The sequence below is a fragment of the Balaenoptera acutorostrata genome, chromosome 7, assembly GCF_949987535.1.
Source record: "Balaenoptera acutorostrata chromosome 7, mBalAcu1.1, whole genome shotgun sequence".
Lineage (NCBI taxonomy): Eukaryota > Metazoa > Chordata > Mammalia > Artiodactyla > Balaenopteridae > Balaenoptera > Balaenoptera acutorostrata.
This window is the reverse complement of record NC_080070.1, coordinates 103,269,402-103,293,060: the sequence shown is the minus strand read 5'-3', so window position 1 is coordinate 103,293,060 and position 23,659 is coordinate 103,269,402. Positions and strand designations below refer to the sequence as shown.

The window sequence follows — 23,659 nt, the reverse complement described above, 5'->3', positions numbered from 1 at the left end:
AATCATAATAAGGCCACAGACACCCCAAAACACACCACCAGACGTGGACGTGCCCACCAGAAAGACAAGATCCAACCTCATCTGCAAGAACACAGGCACTAGTCCCCTCCACCAGGAAGCCTACACAACCCACTGAACCAACCTTAGCCACTGGGGACAGATACCAAAAACAACGGGAACTACGAACCTGCAGCCTGTGAAAAGGAGACCCCAAACACAGTAAGATAAGCAAAATGAGAAGACAAAAAAACACACAGCAGGTGAAGGAGCAGGGTCAAAACACACCAGACCTAACAAATGAAGAGGAAATAGGCTACCTGAAAAAGAATTCAGAATAATGATAGTAAAGATGATCCAAAATCTTGGAAATAGAATAGACAAAATGCAAGAAACATTTAACAAGGATGTAGAAGAACTAAAGAGGAACCAAGCAGTGATGAAAAACACAATAAATGAAATTAAAAATACTCTAGACGGGATCAATAGCAGAATAACTGAGGCAGAAGAACGGATAAGTGACCTGGAAGATAAAATAGTGGAAATAACTACTGCAGAGCAGAATAAAGAAAAAAGAATGAAAAGAACTGAGGACAGTCTCAGAGACCTCTGGGACAACATTAAACACACCAACATTCGAATTATAGGGGTCCCAGAAGAAGAAGAGAAAAAGAAAGGGACTGAGAAAATATTTGAAGAGATTATAGTTGAAAACTTCCCTAATATGGGAAAGGAAATAGTTAATCAAGTCCTGGAAGCACAGAGAGTCCCATACAGGATAAACCCAAGGAGAAACATGCCAAGACACATATTATTCAAACTATCAAAAATTAAATATAAAGAAAGCATATTAAAAGCAGCAAGGGAAAAACAACAAATAACACACAAGGGAATCCCCATATGGTTAACAGCTGATCTTTCAGCAGAAACTCTGCAAGCCAGAAGGGAGTGGCAGGATATACTTAAAGTCATGAAGGAGAAAAACCTACAACCAAGGTTACTCTACCCAGCAAGGATCTCATTCAGATTTGATGGAGAAATTAAAACGTTTACAGACAAGCAAAAGCTGAGAGAGTTCAGCACCACCAAACCAGCTTTACAACAAATGCTAAAGGAACTTCTCTAGGCAAGAAACACAACAGAAGGAAAATACCTACAATATCAAACACAAAATATTTAAGAAAATGGGAATAGGGACATACATATTGATAATTACCTTAAATGTAAATGGATTAAATGCTCCCACCAAAAGACACAGACTGGCTGAATGGATATAAAAACAAGACCCATATATATGCTGTCTACAAGAGACCCACTTCAGACCTAGAGACACATACAGACTGAAAGTGAGGGGATGGAAAAAGATAGTCCATGCAAATGGAAATCAAAAGAAAGCTGGAGTAGCATTCTCATATCAGACAAAATAGACTTTAAAATAAAGACTATTACAAGAGACAAAGAAGGACACTATATAATGATCAAGGGATCGATCCAAGAGGAAGGTATAACAATTGTAAATATTTATGCACCCAACATAGGAGCACCTCAATACATAAGGCAAATACTAGCAGCCATAAAAGGGGAAATCGACAGCAACACAATCATAGTAGGGGACTTTAACACCCCACTTTCACCAATGGACAGATCATCCAAAATGAAAATAAATAAGGAAACACAAGCTTTAAATGATACATTAAACAAGATGGACTTAATTGATATTTATAGGACATTCCACCCCAAAACAACAGAATACACATTTTTCTCAAGTGCTCATGGAACATTCTCCAGGATAGATCATATCTTGGGTCACAAATCAAGCCTTGGTAAATTTAAGAAAATTGAAATCGTATCAAGTATCTTTTCCGACCACAATGCTATGAGACTAGATATCAATTACAGGAAAAGATCTGTACAAAATACAAACACATGGAGGCTACACAATACACTACTTAATAAGGAAGTGATCACTGAAGAAATCAAAGGGGAAATCAAAAAATACCTAGAAACAAATGACAATGGAGACATGACGAACCAAAACCTATGGGATGCAGCAAAAGCAGTTCTAAGAGGGAAGTTTATAGCAATACAAGCCTACATCAAGAAACAGGAAACATCTCGAATAAACAACCTAACCTTGCACCTAAAGCAATTAGAGAAAGAAGAGCAAAAAAACCCCAAAGCTAGCAGAAGGAAAGAAATCATAAAGATCAGATCAGAAATAAATGAAAAAGAAATGAAGGAAGCAATAGCAAAAATCAATGAAACTAAAAGCTAGTTCTTCGAGAAGATAAACAAAATTGATAAACCATTAGCCAGACTCATCAAGAGAAAAAGAGAGAAGACTCAAATCAATAGAATTAGAAATGAAAAAGGAGAAGTAACCACTGACACTGCAGAAATACAAACGATCATGAGAGATTACTACAAGCAACTCTATGCCAATAAAATGGACAACCTGGAAGAAATGGACAGATTCTTAGAAATGCACAACCTACCGAGACTGAACCAGGAAGAAATAGAAAATATGAACAGACCAATCACAAGCACTGAAATTGCAACTGTGATTAAAAATCTTCAAACAAACAAAAGCCCAGGACCAGATGGCTTCACAGGTGAATTCTATCAAACATTTAGAGAAGAGCTAACACCTATCCTTCTCAAACTCTTCCAAAATATTGCAGAGGGAGGAACACTCCCCAACTCATTCTATGAGGCCACCATCACCCTGATACCAAAACCAGACAAAGATGTCACAAAGAAAGAAAACTACAGGCCAATATCACTGATGAACATAGATGCAAAAATCCTCAACAAAATACTAGCAAACAGAATCCAACAGCACATTAAAAGGATTATACACCATGATCAAGTGGGGTTTATTCCAGGAATGCAAGGATTCTTCAATATATGCAAATCAATCAACGTGATACATCATATTAACAAATTGAAGGAGAAAAACCATATGATCATCTCAATAGATGCAGAGAAAGCTTTCGAAAAAATTCAACACCCATTTATGATAAAAGCCCTGCAGAAAGTAGGCATAGAGGGAACTTTCCTCAACACAATAAAGGCCATATATGACAAACCCACAGCCAACATTGTCCTCAATGGTGAAAAACTGAAACCATTTCCACTAAGATCAGGAACAAGACAAGGTTGCCCACTCTCACCACTATTATTCAACATAGTTTTGGAAGTGCTAGCCACAGCAATCAGAGAAGACAAAGAAATAAAAGGAATCCAAATCAGAAAAGAAGAAGTAAAGCTGTCACTGTTTGCAGATGACATGATACTATACATAGAGAATCCTAAAACTGCCACCAGAAAACTACTAGAGCTAATCAATGAATTTGGTAAAGTAGCAGGATACAAAATTAATGCACAGAAATCTCTTGCATTTCTATACACTAATGACGAAAAATCTGAAAGTGAAATTAAGAAAACACTCCCATTTACCATTGCAACAAAAAGAATAAAATATCTAGGAATAAACCTACCTAAGGAGACAAAAGACCTGTATGCAGAAAATTATAGGACACTGATGAAAGAAATTAAAGATGATACAAATAGATGGAGAGATATACCATGTTCCTGGATTGGAAGAATCAACATTGTGAAAATGACTCTACTACCCAAAGCAATCTACAGATTCAATGCAATCCCTATCAAACTACCACTGGCATTTTTCACAGAACTAGAACAAAAAATTTCACAATTTGTATGGAAACACAAAAGACCCCGAATAGCCAAAGCAATCTTGAGAACGAAAAATGGAGCTGGAGGAATCAGGCTCCCTGACCTCAGACTATATTACAAAGCTACAGTAATCAAGACAGTTTGGTACTGGCACAAAAACAGAAATATAGATCAATGGAACAGGATAGAAAGCCCAGAGATAAACCCATGCACATATGGTCACCTTATCTTTGATAAAGGAGGCAAGCATATACAGTGGAGAAAAGACAGCCTCTTCAATAAGTGGTGCTGGGAAAATTGGACAGGTACATGTAAAAGTATGAAATTAGAACATTCCCTGACACCATACACAAAAATAAACTCAAAATGGATTAAAGACCTAAGTGTAAAGCCAGACACTATCAAACTCTTAGAGGAAAACATAGGCAGAACACTCTGTGACATACATCACAGCAACATCCTTTTTGACCCAGCTCCTAGAGAAATGGAAATAAAAACACAAATAAACAAATGGGGCCTAATGAAACTTAAAAGCTTTTGCACAGCAAAGGAAACCATAAACAAGACCAAAAGACAACCCTCAGAATGGGAGAAAATATTTGCAAATGAAGCAACTGACAAAGGATTAATCTCCAAGATTTACAAGCAGCTCATGCAGCTCAATAACAAAAAAACAAACAACCCAATCCAAAAATGGGCAGAAGACCTAAATAGACATTTCTCCAAAGAAGATATACAGATGGCCAACAGACACATGAAAGAATGCTCAACATCATTAATCATTAGAGAAATGCAAATCAAAACTACAATGAGGTACCATCTCACACCGGTCAGAATGGCCATCATCAAAAAATCTAGAAACAATAAATGCTGGAGAGGGTGTGGAGAAAAGGGAACACTCTTGCACTGTTGGTGGGAATGTAAATTGATACAGCCACTATGGAGAACAGTATGGAGGTTCCTTAAAAAACTAAAAATAGAACTACCATACGACCCAGCAATCCCACTACTGGGCATATACCCTGAGAAAACCATAATTCAAAAAGAGTCATGTACCAAAATGTTCATTGCAGCTCTATTTACAATAGCCAGGACATGGAAGCAACCTAAGTGTCCATCATCGGATGAATGGATAAAGAAGATGTGGCACATATATACAATGGAATATTACTCAGCCATAAAAAGAAATGAAATGGAGGTATTTGTAATGAGGTGGATGGAGTTAGAGTCTGTCATACAGAGTGAAGTAAGTCAGAAAGAGAAAAACAAATACAGTATGCTAACACATATATATGGAATCTAAGGAAAAAAAAAAAAAGGTCATGAAGAACCTAGTGGCAAGATGGGAATAAAGACACAGACCTACTAAAGAATGGACTTGAGGATATGGGGAGGGGGAGGGGTGAGATGTGACAGGGTGAGAGAGTGTCATGGACATATATACACTACCAAATGTAAAATAGATAGCTAGTGGGAAGCAGCCGCATAGCACAGGGAGATCAGCTTGGTGCTTTGTGACCACCTAGAGGGGTGGGATAGGGAGGGTGGGAGGGAGGGAGATGGAAGAGGGAAGAGATATGGGAACATATGTATATGTATAACTGATTCACTTTGTTATAAAGCAGAAACTAACACACCATTGTAAAGCAATTATACTTCAATAAAGATGTTAAAAAAAATAAAAATAAATTAAAAATTTAAAAAAAAAAGAAAGGAATTGAGTGGGCATCATTTATGTCTACTATAGGTGCAAAGGGTATTTGACAGCTCCAAGTAATAATACCTTTGAATTTTCAGTTAAAAAAACCTTTCTAAACATGATTTTCATCCAGGTCTTCCCCCATTGTGTTGGGGTTTCTGAGCTGCTGTGAATGAACAGTTGCCCACCGTGGCCTCCTCCTACTTTTGTTCTCAGGCCAGAGGCAATGATTGCTCACAGGACTTAGGCCGGAACCAGGTGGATCTGGAGTGGACATGGGGATACTCAGGGCCTGTCCTGTCTGGGTCCTGGCAGATGGGCAGCTCATCTGTATTCAGAGGAGCACTCAGCTGCTTCTGGCAATTTCTTTTCCCCTGATCCACGTTGAGTGATATAACATTACAGAACGGCATCCCAAGATGGCATCTTTCAGCTTATCAGAGAACTAGACTTGGTTTTTAAGGTTTAGTTTAAATAAGGAATCTATTATTTCAAAGAGACAGAATGCTACAAATTTCTTCTTTCATCCCACGAAAAATAATAAGTCATCACAGGGCTCATTTTCTCATTTGACACTGCCGTTTTAAAAATCATGTGGCCCAATGGTAAAAGCGGTTTAGGAGAAAAGAAGAACTTTGTTCACATTGCTCAGTATATCTGTGTTGGCATATTTGCATTTTCAGTTACTGAAGCGTTTCCTCCTTTCAGAAATACATTCCCTAATCACTAGTGGAGCAGCCCTGGTGTTTGTGAGAACAAAAGAGACTTTCTTTGATGCAAACTCAGCAGTTTCAACACAACCAAACACCTGGAAATAAAAAAAGCCTTAATTCTCTGAATACTTTTCCTGGTAATTTAGAAAAGCAGTTGGTTGACCAGTTGGTGCTGAACTCTTCTTTTCCTGCTTTTATCCTTTTCATTTTCTATCAGTGCTTTTTAAAGTTTATGACTCGGAGGAAAACAGACATTTGGGTCAATTGATTTGAGGAAAAGCTACAAAATATCAGATGCCATGAAACCTACATTCAGGAACGTTCGAAAGAACCGGAAGATCAAATTGACTCTACAAAGTTTTTTAACTGCTGGTCATGTCATGAAGCTAGGAGAAGGCTGAAAATTTTGTAGGCGCTCTAACCATTGTGATACGTCAGATTGGATCAAGATATTTGGAGAAGGAACTAAGCTCGTAGTAACTCTCCCTGGTAAGTAACTTTTTTCTATTTTAACTTAATAGTGAAAAATTCATAGTTGCTTTTTAGAAAAAAACCCCAACAATTTAGGATTCCCCCTTATCTGGCTGCCACATGCTTGTCCTCAGCATCTGAAGAGCAATTTTGCAGCTACTGGTCACTGTATATGGAAACAAAACTCTCTTGTAAATGGCTTATTCTTTTCCCTGCTCGTTAGCAGTTGAAATTCTACCTTTAGAAATTCAACTTTTTATCCAAAACAGAATAGACTCAGGGTAGAAATTAAAGTATTTTGAGGACCATGTCTGTAATCCGTTGCTGTAAGTTATTGGTTCAAAATGCTTTTCTTATAGATGGGCTTTTTTAAAAATATATTTTAAAAAAATTTTTATTTTTTCTTTGTGTCTTTATTTTTGGCTGTGTTGGGTCTTCGTTGCTGCGCGCGGGCTTTCTCTAGTTGCAGCGAGCAGGGGCTACTCTTCGTTGTGGTGCGCAAGCTACTCATTGTGGTGGCTTCTCTTGTTGTGGAGCACGGGCTCTAGGCACGCAAGCTTCAGTAGTTGTGGCACATGGGCTCAGTAACTGTGGCATGCGGGCTCAGTAGCTCTGGCACACGGGCTTAGTTGCTCTGTGGTATGTGGGATCTTCCCGGGCCAGGGATCAAACCCGAGTCCCTTACATTGGCAGGCGGATTCTTAACCACTGAGCCACCAGGGAAATGCTATGGATGGGCTTTTAAATGAGAAACAATATTTACCTCGTCTCTATAGTTTGAGATAAACACATTGCTCCTGTCTCCCAATTACCTGAAAAAAATGACATTTTTGGTTTTCATCTCATCCTTAACAGAAGTGCAAAAAAATTCTTATAGTAAATGACTATAGAACATCGATAAATCCCACTTCTTGTTACTCTAGCTTCTCAGAGATAGGCTGAGATCAGCTGAAATTCATGCAGTTACAACTCTTGTTACATTGCCTGGATATGGACCAGTTTCAGGGGATTTGTGAGCTCAGTGAGCCATCTCAGCTCCAAAGTCCATGAAAAGAGTCTGCATGGTTGTATATTCTCATTTGCTCCTTCTCTCAGCAAACATTTATTGAGGACACTTTCTGTGCTGGATGCTGGAGATAAAAGGGTGAACAAGACACAGATAGGACAGGTCCCAACGCTCAAACAGCTTCCAGTCTAGTGGAAAAGCCTTCTAGATTCTGGCTTGATTGGGCCCCATATTCTTTGGCCCATGGCTGCCAGAGAGGTGGGAGGTCTTGCATTGATGGGCTTGTTTCCTTTCTTAATTGATGTAATAGCTATAAAATCCATATACTTAGTTTACTGGAAGATTTTGATGAAATGGCCACAACCATCCCATTAAAGAGAATAATAATATCACCTACTATTTACTGAGGACCAGACACCAAGATAATTAGTTTCAATGCCTTATCTCCTTCCTCAACAGGAATCCTCTTCTTCCCATTTCATAGATAAGGAAACTGAGGTTTAGAGAAGTTCAGTTACTTGCCTACAGGCACATGACTAGTTACTGTGGCAAAATTTGGGATCCAATAGCGACTTGTCGATTCCAAAGTGCGGGGTCTGGACCATCATGTGATATTAAACGTCATGTTTTTATATTCTGAATATTTAATCTTTTGTATTCTGACCTTTTAAAAGGATTTTGTAATTGACTACCTAATTAGTAATAGTTCATAATTTGTATTAATACTCACGTGTGAAAATAATGCTCCCGCTTCTAATCATGGCACCGAAATGACCTTGCTCCTCCCAGAAAAGATCATGTAAGTCATACTGAATATCCAATTATTAAATACTCAAAATATGATGCTTAGAGTATCTTTATAGAATGGCAATTCATTTTGACACCATTTCACTCAATTTTCCTTCTGTACTGGCATCAAATTTGCTAAAAATATTGAATCTGGTAAAAGAATTATAGCATTTATACTAAATTGCATAACTTAGAGCTGCTTTTCCAGACATGGTGGGAGCGAAAAATACCAAATACACACTATTATATTTAAAATAGATAACCAACAAGGACCTACTCTGCTCAATATTCTGTAACAACCTAAATGGGAAAAGAATTTGAAAAAGAATAGATACATGTATATGTATAACTGAATCACTTTGCTGTACACCTGAAACTAACACAACATTGTTAATCAATTATACTCCAATATTAAATAAAAATTTTAAAAAATAGTGCAGAAAAGGTGATACCAAATGCTTGAGAAATACCAAACTGAATAGGATTCTCTGATAAGCAGCGGAGAATTTTATTTCAATGGCCTTGAAACCATAAGGTTATTTTCAGGTAGAAAGGAGCAGTCTTCCAGCAATGAATAGCTTAAGAGGTCATCATTAAAAATTCACACCCTGCAGCAACTCATCTGGTCTACTAAATGAGGATTGGATTCTGGAAAGAAGTTACTTTAGAATTAACCCAGATACCTACCTCTCAATACATATATATCACAAAATACCTATAAAAAGTAATGAATATACATTTATTAAATAATCAAATACATTATTCCTAGTTCAATTTTGGAAATTAAAGAAACATTAACTAAGCATGAACTGATTTTATACATGAAAACCCTCTAAGGGAGGATATCTAGAAGATTTAGGCAAAATGGTGAGAAAAGATGGAATCATACTCTCCAGTGTATGTGAGGTGAGATGGAAACAGACATAACCCAAGCTGCCCAATAAGAGCAGGTTCAATTTTTCAATTCTTGACCACGTTTGTACCTAATGTGCTTTTGCTTGAGTTCCATCTTTGTTTATTGTTAGCAGGGCCAATTTTTTATGTATTTATACAAATGTTGAAAAAATATGGGCACAATTTTAAAGCAGGCCCAGAGGGAGATTTCTACAAAGGCTTTTTAGATAGTGGGCTAACACATGGCAAGAGCGTCAAAGTGTTTGGTTCTGGAACACAACTCATTGTTACAGGTAAATATTCTTTAAATTCTGTAGTAAGGTAGGGGAGCGAGGCAAGCAATACAGGCACTGCATGCTGCAGTGCTGGTGTTGGCCCAGAATTCTTGGATTTGATCCCTGTTTGGTCACGAATCAGGGTGGGGTCTCTGGAGAGGTCGGTGACTACATCCAGGTCCTTGGAGTCTGCCTGGTTCCTTCTCTGCTTAACCGAGTACAGAGGACATTGACAAGAGTTAGGCAGTTAGACCAAGTGTGAGTCCCTCAGTGGTGGATACATTAGGTTCATTGGGTCTTGGAAAATTTCGAAGACTCTTAGTTGGTTTTTTAATTTGGTTCCAGAAATAACTGATGGAAAAATTGGACTAATATTGTTCAACTTGTCATTTAGTTAGAGAATGATTAGTATCAAGTAGCAAGATATTTAACTTTGCAACCATATTCAAGCATGTCTTAAGGTGGATTTTTTTTTTTTTTTCTAAATTCAATCCAGTAAATTTGTTCCCTCCTCATTTGCCTTAAAGGTGAAATTTTGCCTGGATGAGGGGGGAACGTCTCTCAAGGATGTTCCTACCCTATGAGATCCATGGAAATGAAAGTTTTTAAAAATTTTCACAAAGTTGGTAAAGCATTGAAAAAAATGAAAGAATTATATATTTTGATCTCTTTAGTGGTTGTGATCATATGAACAAATGAATCTGTAAATTGAAAAGCAACATACCGGTCCCTCTTTTTTAACTGACTCTATTCAATGTAAATTATAGCAATCAAATTAAATAAAGGTGACCCAGATATAACTCATAAGTGTCCTGAAAAATCATTTTTAGTAGTGTGTGGTGCAGGGAAAAATATGGACTTTGATTCTGGATCTGTCACTTTCTGTATGATGATCCTTTAGCAAATAAAATTTGATCCACTGGTTAGTGCTTTAAAAAATTGTGCAAATAATGCATGCCCATTGTGGGAAAAAATTGAAAAATACAAAAATAAAGAAAAATTAAAAATTTTTATAGACACATCACTGTTAACAGTTTGATATATTTCTACTCACTTATTCCATCTGTGCAACAACCATCTCGAGTAGATGTTGTGAGGATTAAACAAAATTAAAAATGAAAATTACCTACCACAAATGTTGGGACATGGTCTATGATAAAAAGATCAATTCCTTCTCCAGAATTTAAATTATTACTCATTTACTCATTGGAATTCTTTATGAAATCAGGAGTACAGCTAAATGTATTAATTACCATCTAGTCTTAGGTCATTTTAGAACAAATGGTCGGTACTTAAAAATTCTCTCAGTTTCTATGACCAATTGTTACCTGCTTCTAAAAGTGGTAAAATGTAATAAGCATTATCTCAAATATTATTAGCCTGAATATAAGGTGCTCTCTCATCTTGCAGTAGAAATATCTGGAAGTAAAAAAAGTGTTTTTTTTAAATATTATTATTTTTTTGCAACTTGAACATACAGGCTTATAGAGATATAGACAAAAGTCAAATATTCAATTGTAGTATTTAATTTATTTGGATTTCACCTGAAAGTTAAAAATTATGTCAATACAAAACCAGTTGAGAAATATTGCTTTTTGCCCACACATTTCATTAAAAATTTTGTTCAGACCCTAAACAAGCACCTAAAACATCTACCTTAGAGCAACTTTCTAAGTCATCTCAGGGTCCGTTTGCTTTGTGATCCCCATACGATGATGCCAGTGGGTATTTCATTCAAAGAAATAATTACCCACTTATAAAATAGAAGGAAAGCATTTGTAAAATTTATTCTATTATTCTATACATGTGCCAGGTAAGCACAAACTGTAGAGACTTCAATCCCAAATAATTTTTACCAGGTAATATTAATACTCCCAAACCAGCTTTAACTGAATTCCTTTCAGGTTGATATCTTGTCCAGGTAGTACTTTTTGACCAGAGCAGGGTATTAGAAGAGTATCTTTTAATATGAACGGTTGCACAGGCACTGATACATAGGCAGCCCCTTGTTTTGTGAGGGATAATTTTGAGAAAGAAAGCCTCACCTTGTGTTCTGGCACCCTCGGTCTGTTTGAATCCTGCATGTTTTGCTTCTATATCACAGAACTAGGATTTGTAAACATATTTTACCATGCCTCATGTCATACTGGAGCTAGATCTTACTAATTATGAACCCCTAGGGCAGAAAAACAAGCAAACTATAATGCACAAACTATTTGTCACTTATTTAAACTGCTTGTTTGCAAAATCTATTTGAGAAGACATAACAGAGCAAACATATAGAGAGGCAGAGCATGAAATAAGAATAGAAGATCAAAGGCACTAAGGGAAGCAGAAGGGAAAAGGCGTCTGATAATCTAGCAAGAAGCACAGGGTAAGATTTTATGCTCAAAGGTAGGAGAGTTACGTATCAGTTATATCTCAGTAAAAAGAAGTGAACAAAAAAAGAAAAAAGAAGGTAGGGGAAAATAGTCGAATACATACCCTTTGTTAACTGATAAAATGAAGCACACCAAATTTTCAAATATGATATGTTTTCCCACCATAAAATTAGAAAAAGACTTCAATGCAGGAGTTTTGAAGGAGGAAAGTGATGTAAAGCATGGACATTGACTTCAATATCCATTCCATAAAATGGAAGAAATGGAGGGCTTCCCTGGTGGCGCAGTGGTTAGAAATCCGCCTGCCAATGCAGGGGACACGGGTTCGTGCCCCGGTCCGGGAAGATCCCACATGCCGCGGAGCGGCTAGGCCCGTGTGCCACAACTACTGAGCCTGCGCGTCTGGAGCCTGTGCTCCGCAACGGGAGAGACCGCGACAGTGAGAGGCCCGCGCACCGCGATGAAGAGTGGCCCCCGCTTGCCACAACTGGAGAAAGCCCTTGCACAGAAACTAAGACCCAACACATCCACAAATAAATAAATAAATAAATTTAAAAAAAAAATGGAAGAAATGGTCTTTAAGCCAACCCAGTTTATACTCCCAGTGCATTGATGATACGGTACCATAACATTTAATGTCATTTGGATGGTGACCCTCAGCAGATAACGTCAGGCAAGTTTTCGTGATCCAAGGTGACAATAATAGGATTTGAGGACCAGGCATCCTGCCATTTCTCTAGTCATCCTGCCTTGAAGGTCCACTGCCAGGAGTTGCAAGCTGAACTCTGAGCTTGAGCTGGAGAGAAGTCAGACTGAGGCTGAAATTTCTGGTAAAACTTCGGATGCCAATAGATTATGCTGTTGATTGGGGAAAAGCCATTTGTTTTGGACAACACAAGTTAAGTAGTCCCATATACTGATTACATATATTTAACCAATGTTCCCTTTGATTTTCTTAACCATAGATATGCAGGGGATAAGACAAGATAGATGATTGCCTATTAATTGGGTGTGTAAAAGGCACATTTCCTATGATGAAGGCTTTGAAAATTCCAGATATATCAGAGCACAGCAAACCAGGGAATCAGTCTTCCTGCTTGTTTGCCACAGATCCAATTGCAACCCCCAGATACTGAATTTCTAGCGGTGAGGGCATGACTTGGTCCCATGAGATTAAAATGTCATATTGGACCACACAATCATTACAAATTCCTAATAAAATGATAATGATAATAATAATTATTATAATCTCATTTCTGTAGCACTTTTAATCAAATTGCTTTTCAGATCTTGTTTTATTTTGGCCTCACTTCAGCACTGGTAGGGATGTTGAATTGATTTACATTAACATCATTGTTTTCAAATAAATAAAGGCTTTAGTTTACCTGATTAGCTCAGACACAGAACTTGTTAAGAGCAAAAAGAACCAGGAATAGAACCCTGGTCTCTTGAATAGCAGGCTGTTATAGTTCCACTAGGATTTGAAGAAATCAGAGAAGCTAAATTAGTCTAAAGTTTTTGATATGGGTTGAATCACTGTGGAGTTAATACATAAAAATTTTCGGCACGGGGACAAAACTTGTGGTCACAGGTAGGTATCAGAGGAATGCAATTTTTTTCAAGTTTTTGGAGGGAGGGAAGAAAAAATTAGAGTAATAGTTAAGAATCTTTAGAAAAAACAGGGCTGTGATGGTATTTAAATGTAGAAACCTTAGAAGGATTTTTAAACAAATCTGTATAGTAAAGGACAGCACAGATAACACTGTGCATATGCTGTGATAGGAATTAGCTTTGTGTCCATGTGGACTTATACAAAGTGCTCATACGTATGTAATTATTATCAAAATGTTTGACCCAAGGCTGAAGTTTGTTATTACAGGTAAGTTTTGTGAGTTGACGTATTACTTTTCTGATGGTGAAAGGGTGTTGTCAAGGAGCCTGGGCTTTGGTATCAGGCTGAGCTGGAGCTCCAGGTCCATCACTTACTGCTTATGTGAACTTGCAGATGATTCTCTGGCCTCAGTTTCCTAATCCATAAATGGGATAACAGTATGTATCGAGCATGGGTTGTGTTGGAATTGAATGAGACAGTGTGAATAAAGTACTTTGCACATTGGCTAACTGATCATAGGTGCTGGATAGGTGTACCTACAACTTATTCCAAGAGAATTGTGTCCAGTATAGAGTTATTTGCAACCTATAATATTAAGAGAACAGATATTCTCCAGTGAATACAGTTGTACTTCTAACTGCTCAAATGAGAAGTTATCTTACTGTCCACTCACACAAAAAGATTGAATTTAGACATCCTTTTTTCTCTTTAGCGGACTTTTTCCTCACTTAGCAAGAAAAATGAGATTAAAATGTGTCTGTTTTTCATTTCTGTTGTTGTTCTATGTTTGTAAACATAGATTATGAACACTTTAGGTACATAGAACAAGAAAATAAATCTTAATCCTTTATCTCAATTGCTATTATCTCTACACCAATATTTATTGCCTCTAAAATTTATAGCCAATAAGTTTGAGTTTCATACTCATGTTTATAAGGAAAAAAATTAAATTCATACAGAAAATGGTCGAGATGTAAAGTCAATTAAATGTAGTTAGAAATGTCATAAATTTGAAATTCTTATTTAAATATAAATTAGCTGTAATTATTTATTTGATTAAAAATGTGATAAGACAAAATAGAACATGCAAATCAAGATCAACAAAGTACATATACAGTTGGAGAAATTTTTAGTGTCATTATTATAATCAATCAAATATTATTTGCTCTAAAATTGAGATGTATAAAATTAAAATAAGCACACTGTGAACTAACTATATTTACAGTATGAGTAAAAAATCAACATTGTTTGCTTACTGATTTAGTATAAAAATCAGGAACTTGGCTACACAGGCAGAAATTCTCAAGAATATTTTTCCTTTTCTGCTCAACAGGGAAATCCAGTTCTTCTTTTCTTAAGAAATTGCCCATTGAATTATTAAAGTAAATCCAAACTAGTCAAAAGACAATATCAGTAAAGCATTAGCATTTCAATTGAAGATCAAATTGGAAAGAGTTCTAACATTTATAATTTCAATTGTTATATTAACAATAAATGTATAATCAAGAACATTCCAGCATTCAAGTGACATCCTTTGCGAACTGTGATGTTTTTGTACATATCTTGACATTATGTCTGCAAGAAAACTCGGGAACCATAACTTTTAACATTACACTAATTATATATACTCTTTATTCAGCAGGCATAGACACAGAAATATTTGAGCTTGAAAACAGTTCAGCAGCCCAACAGGGTAGACTCAAATTTGTGGGGAGACAATAAAAGTCAAAATATGGTGCCTTCTTAGTCATGCTTCAACTTCAAATGAAATTCCAAAATAAAATGTGTTCTTTTTTTTTTTTTTTTTTTTAATTTTTTTTTTTTAATTTACTTATGGCTGTGTTGGGTCTTCGTTTTTGTGCGAGGGCTTTCTCCAGTTGCGGCAAGCGGGGGCCACTCTTCATCGCGATGCGCGGGCCTCTCACTATCGCGGCCTCTCTTGTTGCGGAGCACAGGCTCCAGACGCGCAGGCTCAGTAATTGTGGCTCACGGGCCTAGTTGCTCCGTGGCATGTGGGATCTTCCCAGACCAGGGCTCGAACCCGTGTCCCCTGCATTGGCAGGCAGATTCTCAACCACTGCGCCACCAGGGAAGCCCTAAAATGTGTTCTTGATGAACATTTTCTAAAGTGGAACAAAATTCTGTAAGTGCATTACCTGGTAAGGTAAATATAAAAGCATTTCCAAAAATAATATATTTTAATAGAAATATTGGAAGTATTGCTGTTTTACTTCTAAACTCAAGGCACTGTTTTGGAGGTGCAGCTTTAATATTGCCCTCCTCAAAAATCTAGAGTGGTTCAGATGTGACATTGAGAAGTTGTACAAAATTAGAAATCAACAAGGAGAACTTCTTCACTTCAGAACTGAGCATGGGACCCACATTTGAAGCTCAAAGTTCAACTTGATAGATTGTCAAATACAGGTGGAGGTAGAGTCCCATTAATACAAGTAACTGTATATTGTTTTTAAAATGATAACCCCCTCCTGACATTTATTTATTTAGGAATTAAGATAAATATGGTGCATTCCAGAATCAGTTAAATGAAGAATGAGGTTCCACAGAGATGCAGAACGTGAGAATGTATTAACCGGCCAAAGAGAGCGTGTTACAAAACACAGGATAGGAAAGGGAAATAGCTTAGAAGTGACCAAAGATTCTTACCTGTAGAGAAACCATCAAAGTTACATGGTCTTCTCCCCCAACCCTACCACCCACTCTCATTCCCTTTAAAACAGGCTCCACTATGATAGAACAAAAGAGATTTAAGAAAATAAATTTGTTCTTGAATGTTCCAAGCATTGATATGGGGCAGTTTTTTTCATATTCCAACTTAGCAAGTGGAGAAGGAACCAAAGCCAAGGTGCGAGCCAGCCTCTGCTCCTGAACAGCTGTGACTTTGGACAGGTTATATAACCTCTTGAACATCTCTTCCCATTGAAAATAAGAGCAATAATAAGTACCTAGACATCTACTGTGGATGAAAGGCCATGATGAGAACTAATTCAATGGAAGCTTTTCTTCCTTTTACTATAAGCTAGGTTGTTCCAAACCACACAATATTTATGTTTCTCTAATAATTCTTTTCAATTCTATTCCATTATCCCCTACAGATAGAAACCTTGATGTAGACATGTCTCCCAAGCCCACTATATTTCTTCCTTCGATTGATGAAATAAACCTCCATGAGGCTGGAACACATCTTTGCCTTCTCGAGAATTTTTTCCCTGATGTTATTAAGGTCTATTGGAAAGAAAAGAATGGCAACATAGTTCTGGAATCCCAGCAGGGAAATATCATCAAGACTAATGATACATACATGAAATTCAGCTGGCTGACCGTGACTAAAAAGTCAATGGATAATGAACACGTATGTATCGTCAAACACGAGAATAATAAAAGAGGAATTGATCAAGAGATTCTTTTCCCTTCAATTAACAAAGGTATGTGATTATAAAGAAACATAACCTCCCATAATTCTTTTTTTCAAAGAAAATACCCCACCTTTACGATCAAGCATTAATGAAAAACAAATATAAATTGTTAAATGTTGTTACATTTAATGGTAGCATAAATGTCCCGCTATTTCCCCACAAAATTAAAATTGTATTGGCTTTGAAACATAAAAAAGAAAAAAGTTTACTGAAGCTTTTTCAGCTCAGTTTTATCATCTGAAATATAAAGGTCACAATGATGTATTTTAGGGTTGCTGTATAGATTAAATGAAACAACGCATGTCAAAGTACCTATCAATTTAGCACATAATAAATGCACAAAGAGAGATTCCATTTTTGATGATCTTACTTGATCAGGAATTAAGAACAATTACACATCTTTCAAGAAGGTTCTACTCAGCAAGCAAAGTCCCTCTCACTTCACTCTTACTTTACTCAAAGTATAACACAGAAATAATGAGTTACTAAATGACAAAATGGTGTTCATATGAGGAAGCCAGATCATGGCTCAACAAAATGTAGAATAATTACTGCTACATGTTTATTATGGTCTTAGGTTTTTGAGGTTTGTGTTTTATCTACCACTTAAGCTAAAATTTTGTAATTGAAGATCGGGTGAGCCTAAAGTGTACAGACTTACTCCCATTTTACATAATGAATGTATTTCTTGCCATTGGTAAATGCCTCTCAAGAAAGTTTTATTGCAGCCCTAGCACGTGCCAGGCCTGGAGGGATGTGTGGATGAACACACTCTGGTGAATTACTGTCCCAGGAGGGTGCACTACAGTAAAGAGAATATACACTTTTCCTAATCACTCAGGGCCATTCGTGATTCAGGCATGATGTCCCAAAGGAGTCCCTTTGATGCAGATGCTTTACATATCCACACAGTGTGGGCAGAGGGCTGGCTGTACCTTGGCCCTGGCAGCGGTCCTGTAACTCACTGGACTTGGGACTTAATGACCTGAGTATTCACCTAACAGACCAAAGGACCCAGAGTGCCCATCAGAAGAAATCATTTTGTATCAGTTATTTTCTGTGTGGTTAGGAAAACTTTTTAAGCAGTGGCAACCAAGCATAAAACAAAACTGTGCAGAGATTTTGGTGTGTAGCGGTCTGAATTTCTGAAGCAAGTCCTTTATCTTCTCAGATCGTGAGTTCATCCAATGATCAAATTACATTGGAGCGCTTGCCTTGGCTTTGTCCTGGGGCTGCGATGAAGAGCAAATGAAATAACGTCAGTGAAAACGCTTGCTTTCCAAACCATAACACTGATGTATTTATTCATGCATTCGTTGTATTTATTGATATGCTTTTCTCAAACTAACTAGAGTAAGATTACAAAAACAACCCTAATTTTCTATTTCTACAGCTAAGAAACAGAGGGGAAGCAAATAGGCAAAGTGTAAGTTTAACATAACCTTGGGTGTAAAGGTCCTATTAGGTTTTGATTTTGCTAGTGATCAGGGAAAAACAAGAATGATAAGTTCCATGTTGATGATGATCATAAAGGAGAGAAGTTCCAGTTCATAATGTGTTTTACTTGGCACTTAATTTCTGAAATAAATGTCTCCCATGGGCTTCTCAGTGCAACAAAGCGGATGGGGGCATTTCTGTCAATGTCATTCTACACTAAATTCCTAATGCTGTTTCATAGAAGTTTTTGTTGGTTGTTGTTTTTGTTGTCTTAATGAAAGATAAAGATATAACATGGAAGCACAAATCAATGAAGTGATCTTGAAGGCTCATAAAAGTAATCTGGCCCAAGTTCTTGATTGAGGAAGAGAACTTAGGATATTCACACAAATTTTATGATGAAAACTTTTTATGCTATTGTTTTTACCTCAATCAATGTATGGTGATAAGTGATTTTTATTTATCTTATAATAAATAAATTCGCTGAAAGGAAAAGAAAGAGGTTTTTAAGACATATTAAAGTCAGTTCTTAAGTATATTTTAACACCTAACATGAGTGTACTAACATTTTCCTTCTTGGGATTTACCCCAAAGTAACACAGGTTTACCCTCTACCTGAAAGTAGATTGTTCCTATGAAACGTTTCCTAAGCTGAAAGGCATAAAGCGAAGAAGCAATCATCTTAAGGCAGATCTTGCTAACAGATGTGCAAAGTAAATGGAGATAAGGCACAGATGCTCACAGATACAGCTCAGAGCTATGGCAGCTTGATGCTGAAATGCTGATGTAGTCCCTTGGCGGTGCTGTCTTGTTGCTGGAGTGCCCACTGCCTCTATCATGGCTGGTTGCAAAACAAGCACTAAATGCTATTTTTGCTTTTAGCCTTTTCTCGTAAAAGTGAAAATCCTCTTCAGATTTCTTTCTGTTAGCAAAAACAGGTACTAATGTAGGTCTTTCGTAAAAGCGAAGTGGCGTAAACTTTTGAAAAATAGGGGATACTTGTACCTTGAACCCATTTTTTAGAGCAAACCAAATAGAGGTCTCCCTGAACCATATCATAAACTAGAACCATATCATATGTACAAAAGCACATCTAGGAGAAAAAGGGTAAACCAAACAACCTCTGTGTCTCTGATTTCCTCCATCCAACAGTCTATTATTTTTTTTTAAAGAAATTTTGTTTTTGTATGGATGTTTGCCTTTTTTTTTTCATTGTAGATAAATACAACCTTCACCTCAGGTTATCATATTAACTAGAAATATGATTTGGTCTATCTCTCTATCCTGGAAAGAATTGAACTGAAATGCTGAGCTCCTGTAATAAATATTTCATTTGTTAAGAATAATTAAGATCTCTGGAAAAGAAGACGTTTTCAGTGTCCACCATGGTGGAATTATGTTGTCTCTCTATACATTAATTTCTCTGTATTTCTATGGATTATTTTTTACAAAGTTCTTCCCACCTACTCTATCTCATTTAATCCCCCATGACCATCCTTTGAATGCACTCTGTCATCACTGATATGACTTATCCTCTAATCTTTATTCCTCTTTTGTACCGTGGAATACCCCCAAATACAACTCACTCCAGTGTCACTGGGGAGTTAAAGGAGATAATGCATATGAAGTATTTAAGCAAGTACCTGGCACAGTAATAATCACTCACTAGCTATTAGCCTCATTTATATTGTTATCCTGACGTCCACAAACTCCACAACTGCAGAAAATTACGTACATGAGTTGGGGATACTGGGGGTATGTGTGATTTGGAAAGGTTTGACTGCTTTTTTTTTTTTTTGATGGGAAATTTACCTAAGTCAGACTCCTTCAAACATGAGATTCTGTTGTAGATTCTGGGATTGGATGCATACATTTTGGGAGCATCCCTTCATGTCAGCAGTGGGCGCTGAAGATGTAGAGCAGCCGCTTTTTCTGATGATTTGTCTTCTGACAGTATTTCCTGAACACTTTGGGGCGTAGGAGAGGCGAACACAGAAGGAAACCAAGATGGTCTTGGATATTACCCTCCAGTTGTAATAAAGAAGAACAAAAATGCACCCTTCATGAACTTGAACATCCTTGGATACAGAAAACAGTATATGAATTAGATCTACTGAATTACATTGAATCAGACCATCTATTCCCAGATTGTAGGGCTCTTATTTTTAATGATTCTCTCCTCTCTCGGCAGATTCTGTCAGTCTGTCTATCCAGAGACACACACGAGATGCACACTGTCAAATAATGGATATAAACAATTCACTAATACTTGCTCTTATTTCTTGTAGAGGTCACTACACATGCCTGCGTGAAAAAAAGGAGTGGTAAGTTTTTGTCTAGGTTTGCCTTTATGTCATGCTACAGCACATTTTTTTCCTCTGGATAAATTTAACTTTTGAACTTCCTTGGTTTAAGGTAGAAAAACCAGAATGCCTGGATGCTGCAGAAATAGATGTGATATTTTAAGTAAATCTATCATCATTTCCTAGGAGTCATCTTAACACAGTAAATGCTGGTTTTGGTGTGACATGACTCTAAATTAGGGGGTGCAGTGATAGGTTTTGAATTATTTCAACAGTGGATTTCCTCCACTTGTGTGGCTTGTGTTTCTAATGACTAGGGAAACGTGATGTCAAGCTGTTTGTAGATTTTTTTTTTTTTTAAGTTTTAGCCCTTGCTAGTAGCTAATACATGAACTGACACTTACCGAGAGCTTCATATACACAAGGTGTTGTGCTGTGTCTTGCCTGCATATTCTGTTTACTCCTTATAATACTCCTAGGAGGTGATACAATATTTTCCCCTTACTTTACAGATGAGGGCAATGAGCTACAATTAATTAAGTCCCTTGTACGAAGCCACACAGCTCTATCTGGGGAGTCAACCCAGCCCATCTGAATCATCGGTTCATGCACTTACTCAGTTCTCTGTCCCTCCTCTAAGATATAAATATAGAGCAAGAATCCCAAAGCCAAAGCCCTGAGACAGAGGGGGCAGGGGTGTAAGAGCCTGGGCTTCCGCTATCACAGGCTGGACTTCAACTCCAGTTCTTTCACTACTAGTTGCATGAATATGGGTAAATTCCTTACATTTTCTGAGCAATACAGTCCTCATCTGCCAATAGGGAACAATTACACCCTCCTCAGTTATTGCAGACATAAGGTCACATACGTGGAATATCTCCCATAGGGTATCCATTTAGCTGGCACAGAATCAGTACTAGTTGGTGGCCCTTTCTCCGTACATGAAGGTTCTAAGTGAATTTGGAAGCACGGGCTCTGGCCCTGCTGGTCCCTCTTCCGTTCCCCGTACCAGGGGGCCTGGAACTCAGCTGACACCTGAGCTGACTGAGGGCAGTGAGTTATGAGCACATCACCTCCTGAGATCCCTTTCCATACCAAGTGCTGGTGATTCTGGAGTTCTGACTCTATGAAGATGAAGCGTGGAAAAGGGAAATTTCCTCAGGAACGGAGTCAGCCTTGTGGTCCATTGAGGAGCCAAGTCAGGGCCATGATCATTGTTGGTAATTGTTTCTTGACATCATATATGTCTTCGAAACCTTGATAGGAGAGGAAGTGACATTACCTAATAACATCCTAGCCACAGTGAGAGATGTGAAAGAAAATACAGGTGACTGAGGCATGAGATCCTAAAGTTTCAGAGAATTTGGATTAAACAGTTTATTCCATTTTGTGCAATGTTCTCTTTACTAAGCCCCCAACCACCCCACTGTGAACACCAGCAGATTTCCCTGATTTGTACCCTCATAGGAATCTCACTGATGCTTCTAACTGCGACGCGTTCCCCCATCACTGTTTTATCCTCTCAAAAGAACAGGCAAAACTAACCAAGATGACTTCTCCTAGATTCCCTGCAGCTGCAGCTCATGAACACCAGTGCCTACTACACCTACCTCCTTCTCCTCCTCAAGAGCTCGGTCTACTTTGTCATCGTCGCCTGCTGTGTGTGTAGGAGAACAGCCGTCTGCGGCCACGGGAAGAGCTCGTGACAGAGGGGACCACAAAGGGGTCACCTTTCCTTCATCATCTCTTGTCTCTGAAAGTGTCTGCTGAGGATCTAGCTGGGCTTCCTTTCTGGGTTTGGGTTATGTCAGTTCACATGCGTATTCTTCTGTGTGCCCTTATTGTGTAAGGGCTTTTCAAAGCACTGGGCAAGCAGACAGTTTGACTCCGTGACAGGGAATTCTGCCATCACTCGGGGGCAGGGCCCAGGGCTGGCCCAGGGGAGCCTCTCCTGCCACTGTCCCCACAACCGCACCAGCTCCTCCTGCCCCCGAGTCCTCGTGCCTCCTGAGGGCACACAGCGGGCAGCTCCCCTCTCCTCCCTCAGTGCCTCCACCCAGACCACGGCCCCCACCCTCCCTGCCACCCACCCTGGGGCCGCCAGCTTTGCCACTTGAATCCTGTCCTTGGATTTTCATAAGAGACACAAAAAATAAAAAAAGAAATCAAAAGTCCAGTTTTGTCTGTGTATTTTAATTTCATGAAATCTAACCAAGGTAAGAAACAGCATGACAACCGAGCTATCACATCCAGCGCTGGTTGTAATCATGGTCACACCGCATTTCTGAGTCTTTCCCTGAGATTCTGGTTATGGTGCTTTCTTTGGGGCACTGGCTCCCACGGGACCCACCGCCAAACGAAGATGCCCGGGTTCCTTCTCTTTCAAAGGTCACCGGATTCAGACTCACTGGTTTGGGACGTTCCTGTGATGACAGTGTAACAGCCAGCGTGACCTGCACTGTGTGTGCTCAGATCTGTACTAGTGTCTCACAGGCACTGACTCCTGATCCTCACATTAACCCCATGAGAACTGCACTGACACCACAGGGACATTGGGTGCAGGGTGAAGCACACAGACTCTGAGCCCTGAGAACTTGGGTTTGAAGCCTGGGTCTGTATTAGTATCTGTGTGACCTCAGGCAGCTATTTGAACTCTCAGTGCCATTGTCTGTGTAATGAAGTTACAGCGCCCTGTCTCCTGGAGCATAAGGATTAGATGAGTTAATGATGCTTGGTCCATGCGAGGCCTCAGCAACATTAGCATCTACTGTTGGTAGCTCTGCTGTAAAAATAGTAGATTCCACACATACACCGAACCACCAAGAGTCATCTCTAATCTCATTCCCTGCAGATGGGTTAGATGTGGATGAAACAGGGACTCAGTTTCTACTGTTCACCAGGTAAACCCATTAATCCTCTAAGAGCCCTTGGAGGAAGGAACAGTTGTAG

The 23,659-nt window shown here is 38.3% G+C and overlaps 1 gene segment (V, D, J or C); it reads left to right on the top strand.

Moving 5' to 3' along the window:
- LOC103015899 (T-cell receptor gamma chain C region C10.5-like) overlaps positions 1–22,762 on the top strand; it is a 35,270-nt gene extending 12,508 nt beyond the window's left edge. The window contains 5 exon segments of the C gene segment in view: positions 5,685–5,694; positions 6,547–6,597; positions 16,650–16,979; positions 20,696–20,731; positions 22,274–22,762. Coding sequence covers positions 5,685–5,694; positions 6,547–6,597; positions 16,650–16,979; positions 20,696–20,731; positions 22,274–22,416 — 570 coding nt within the window.
- Positions 22,763–23,659: the final 897 nt, after the last annotated feature.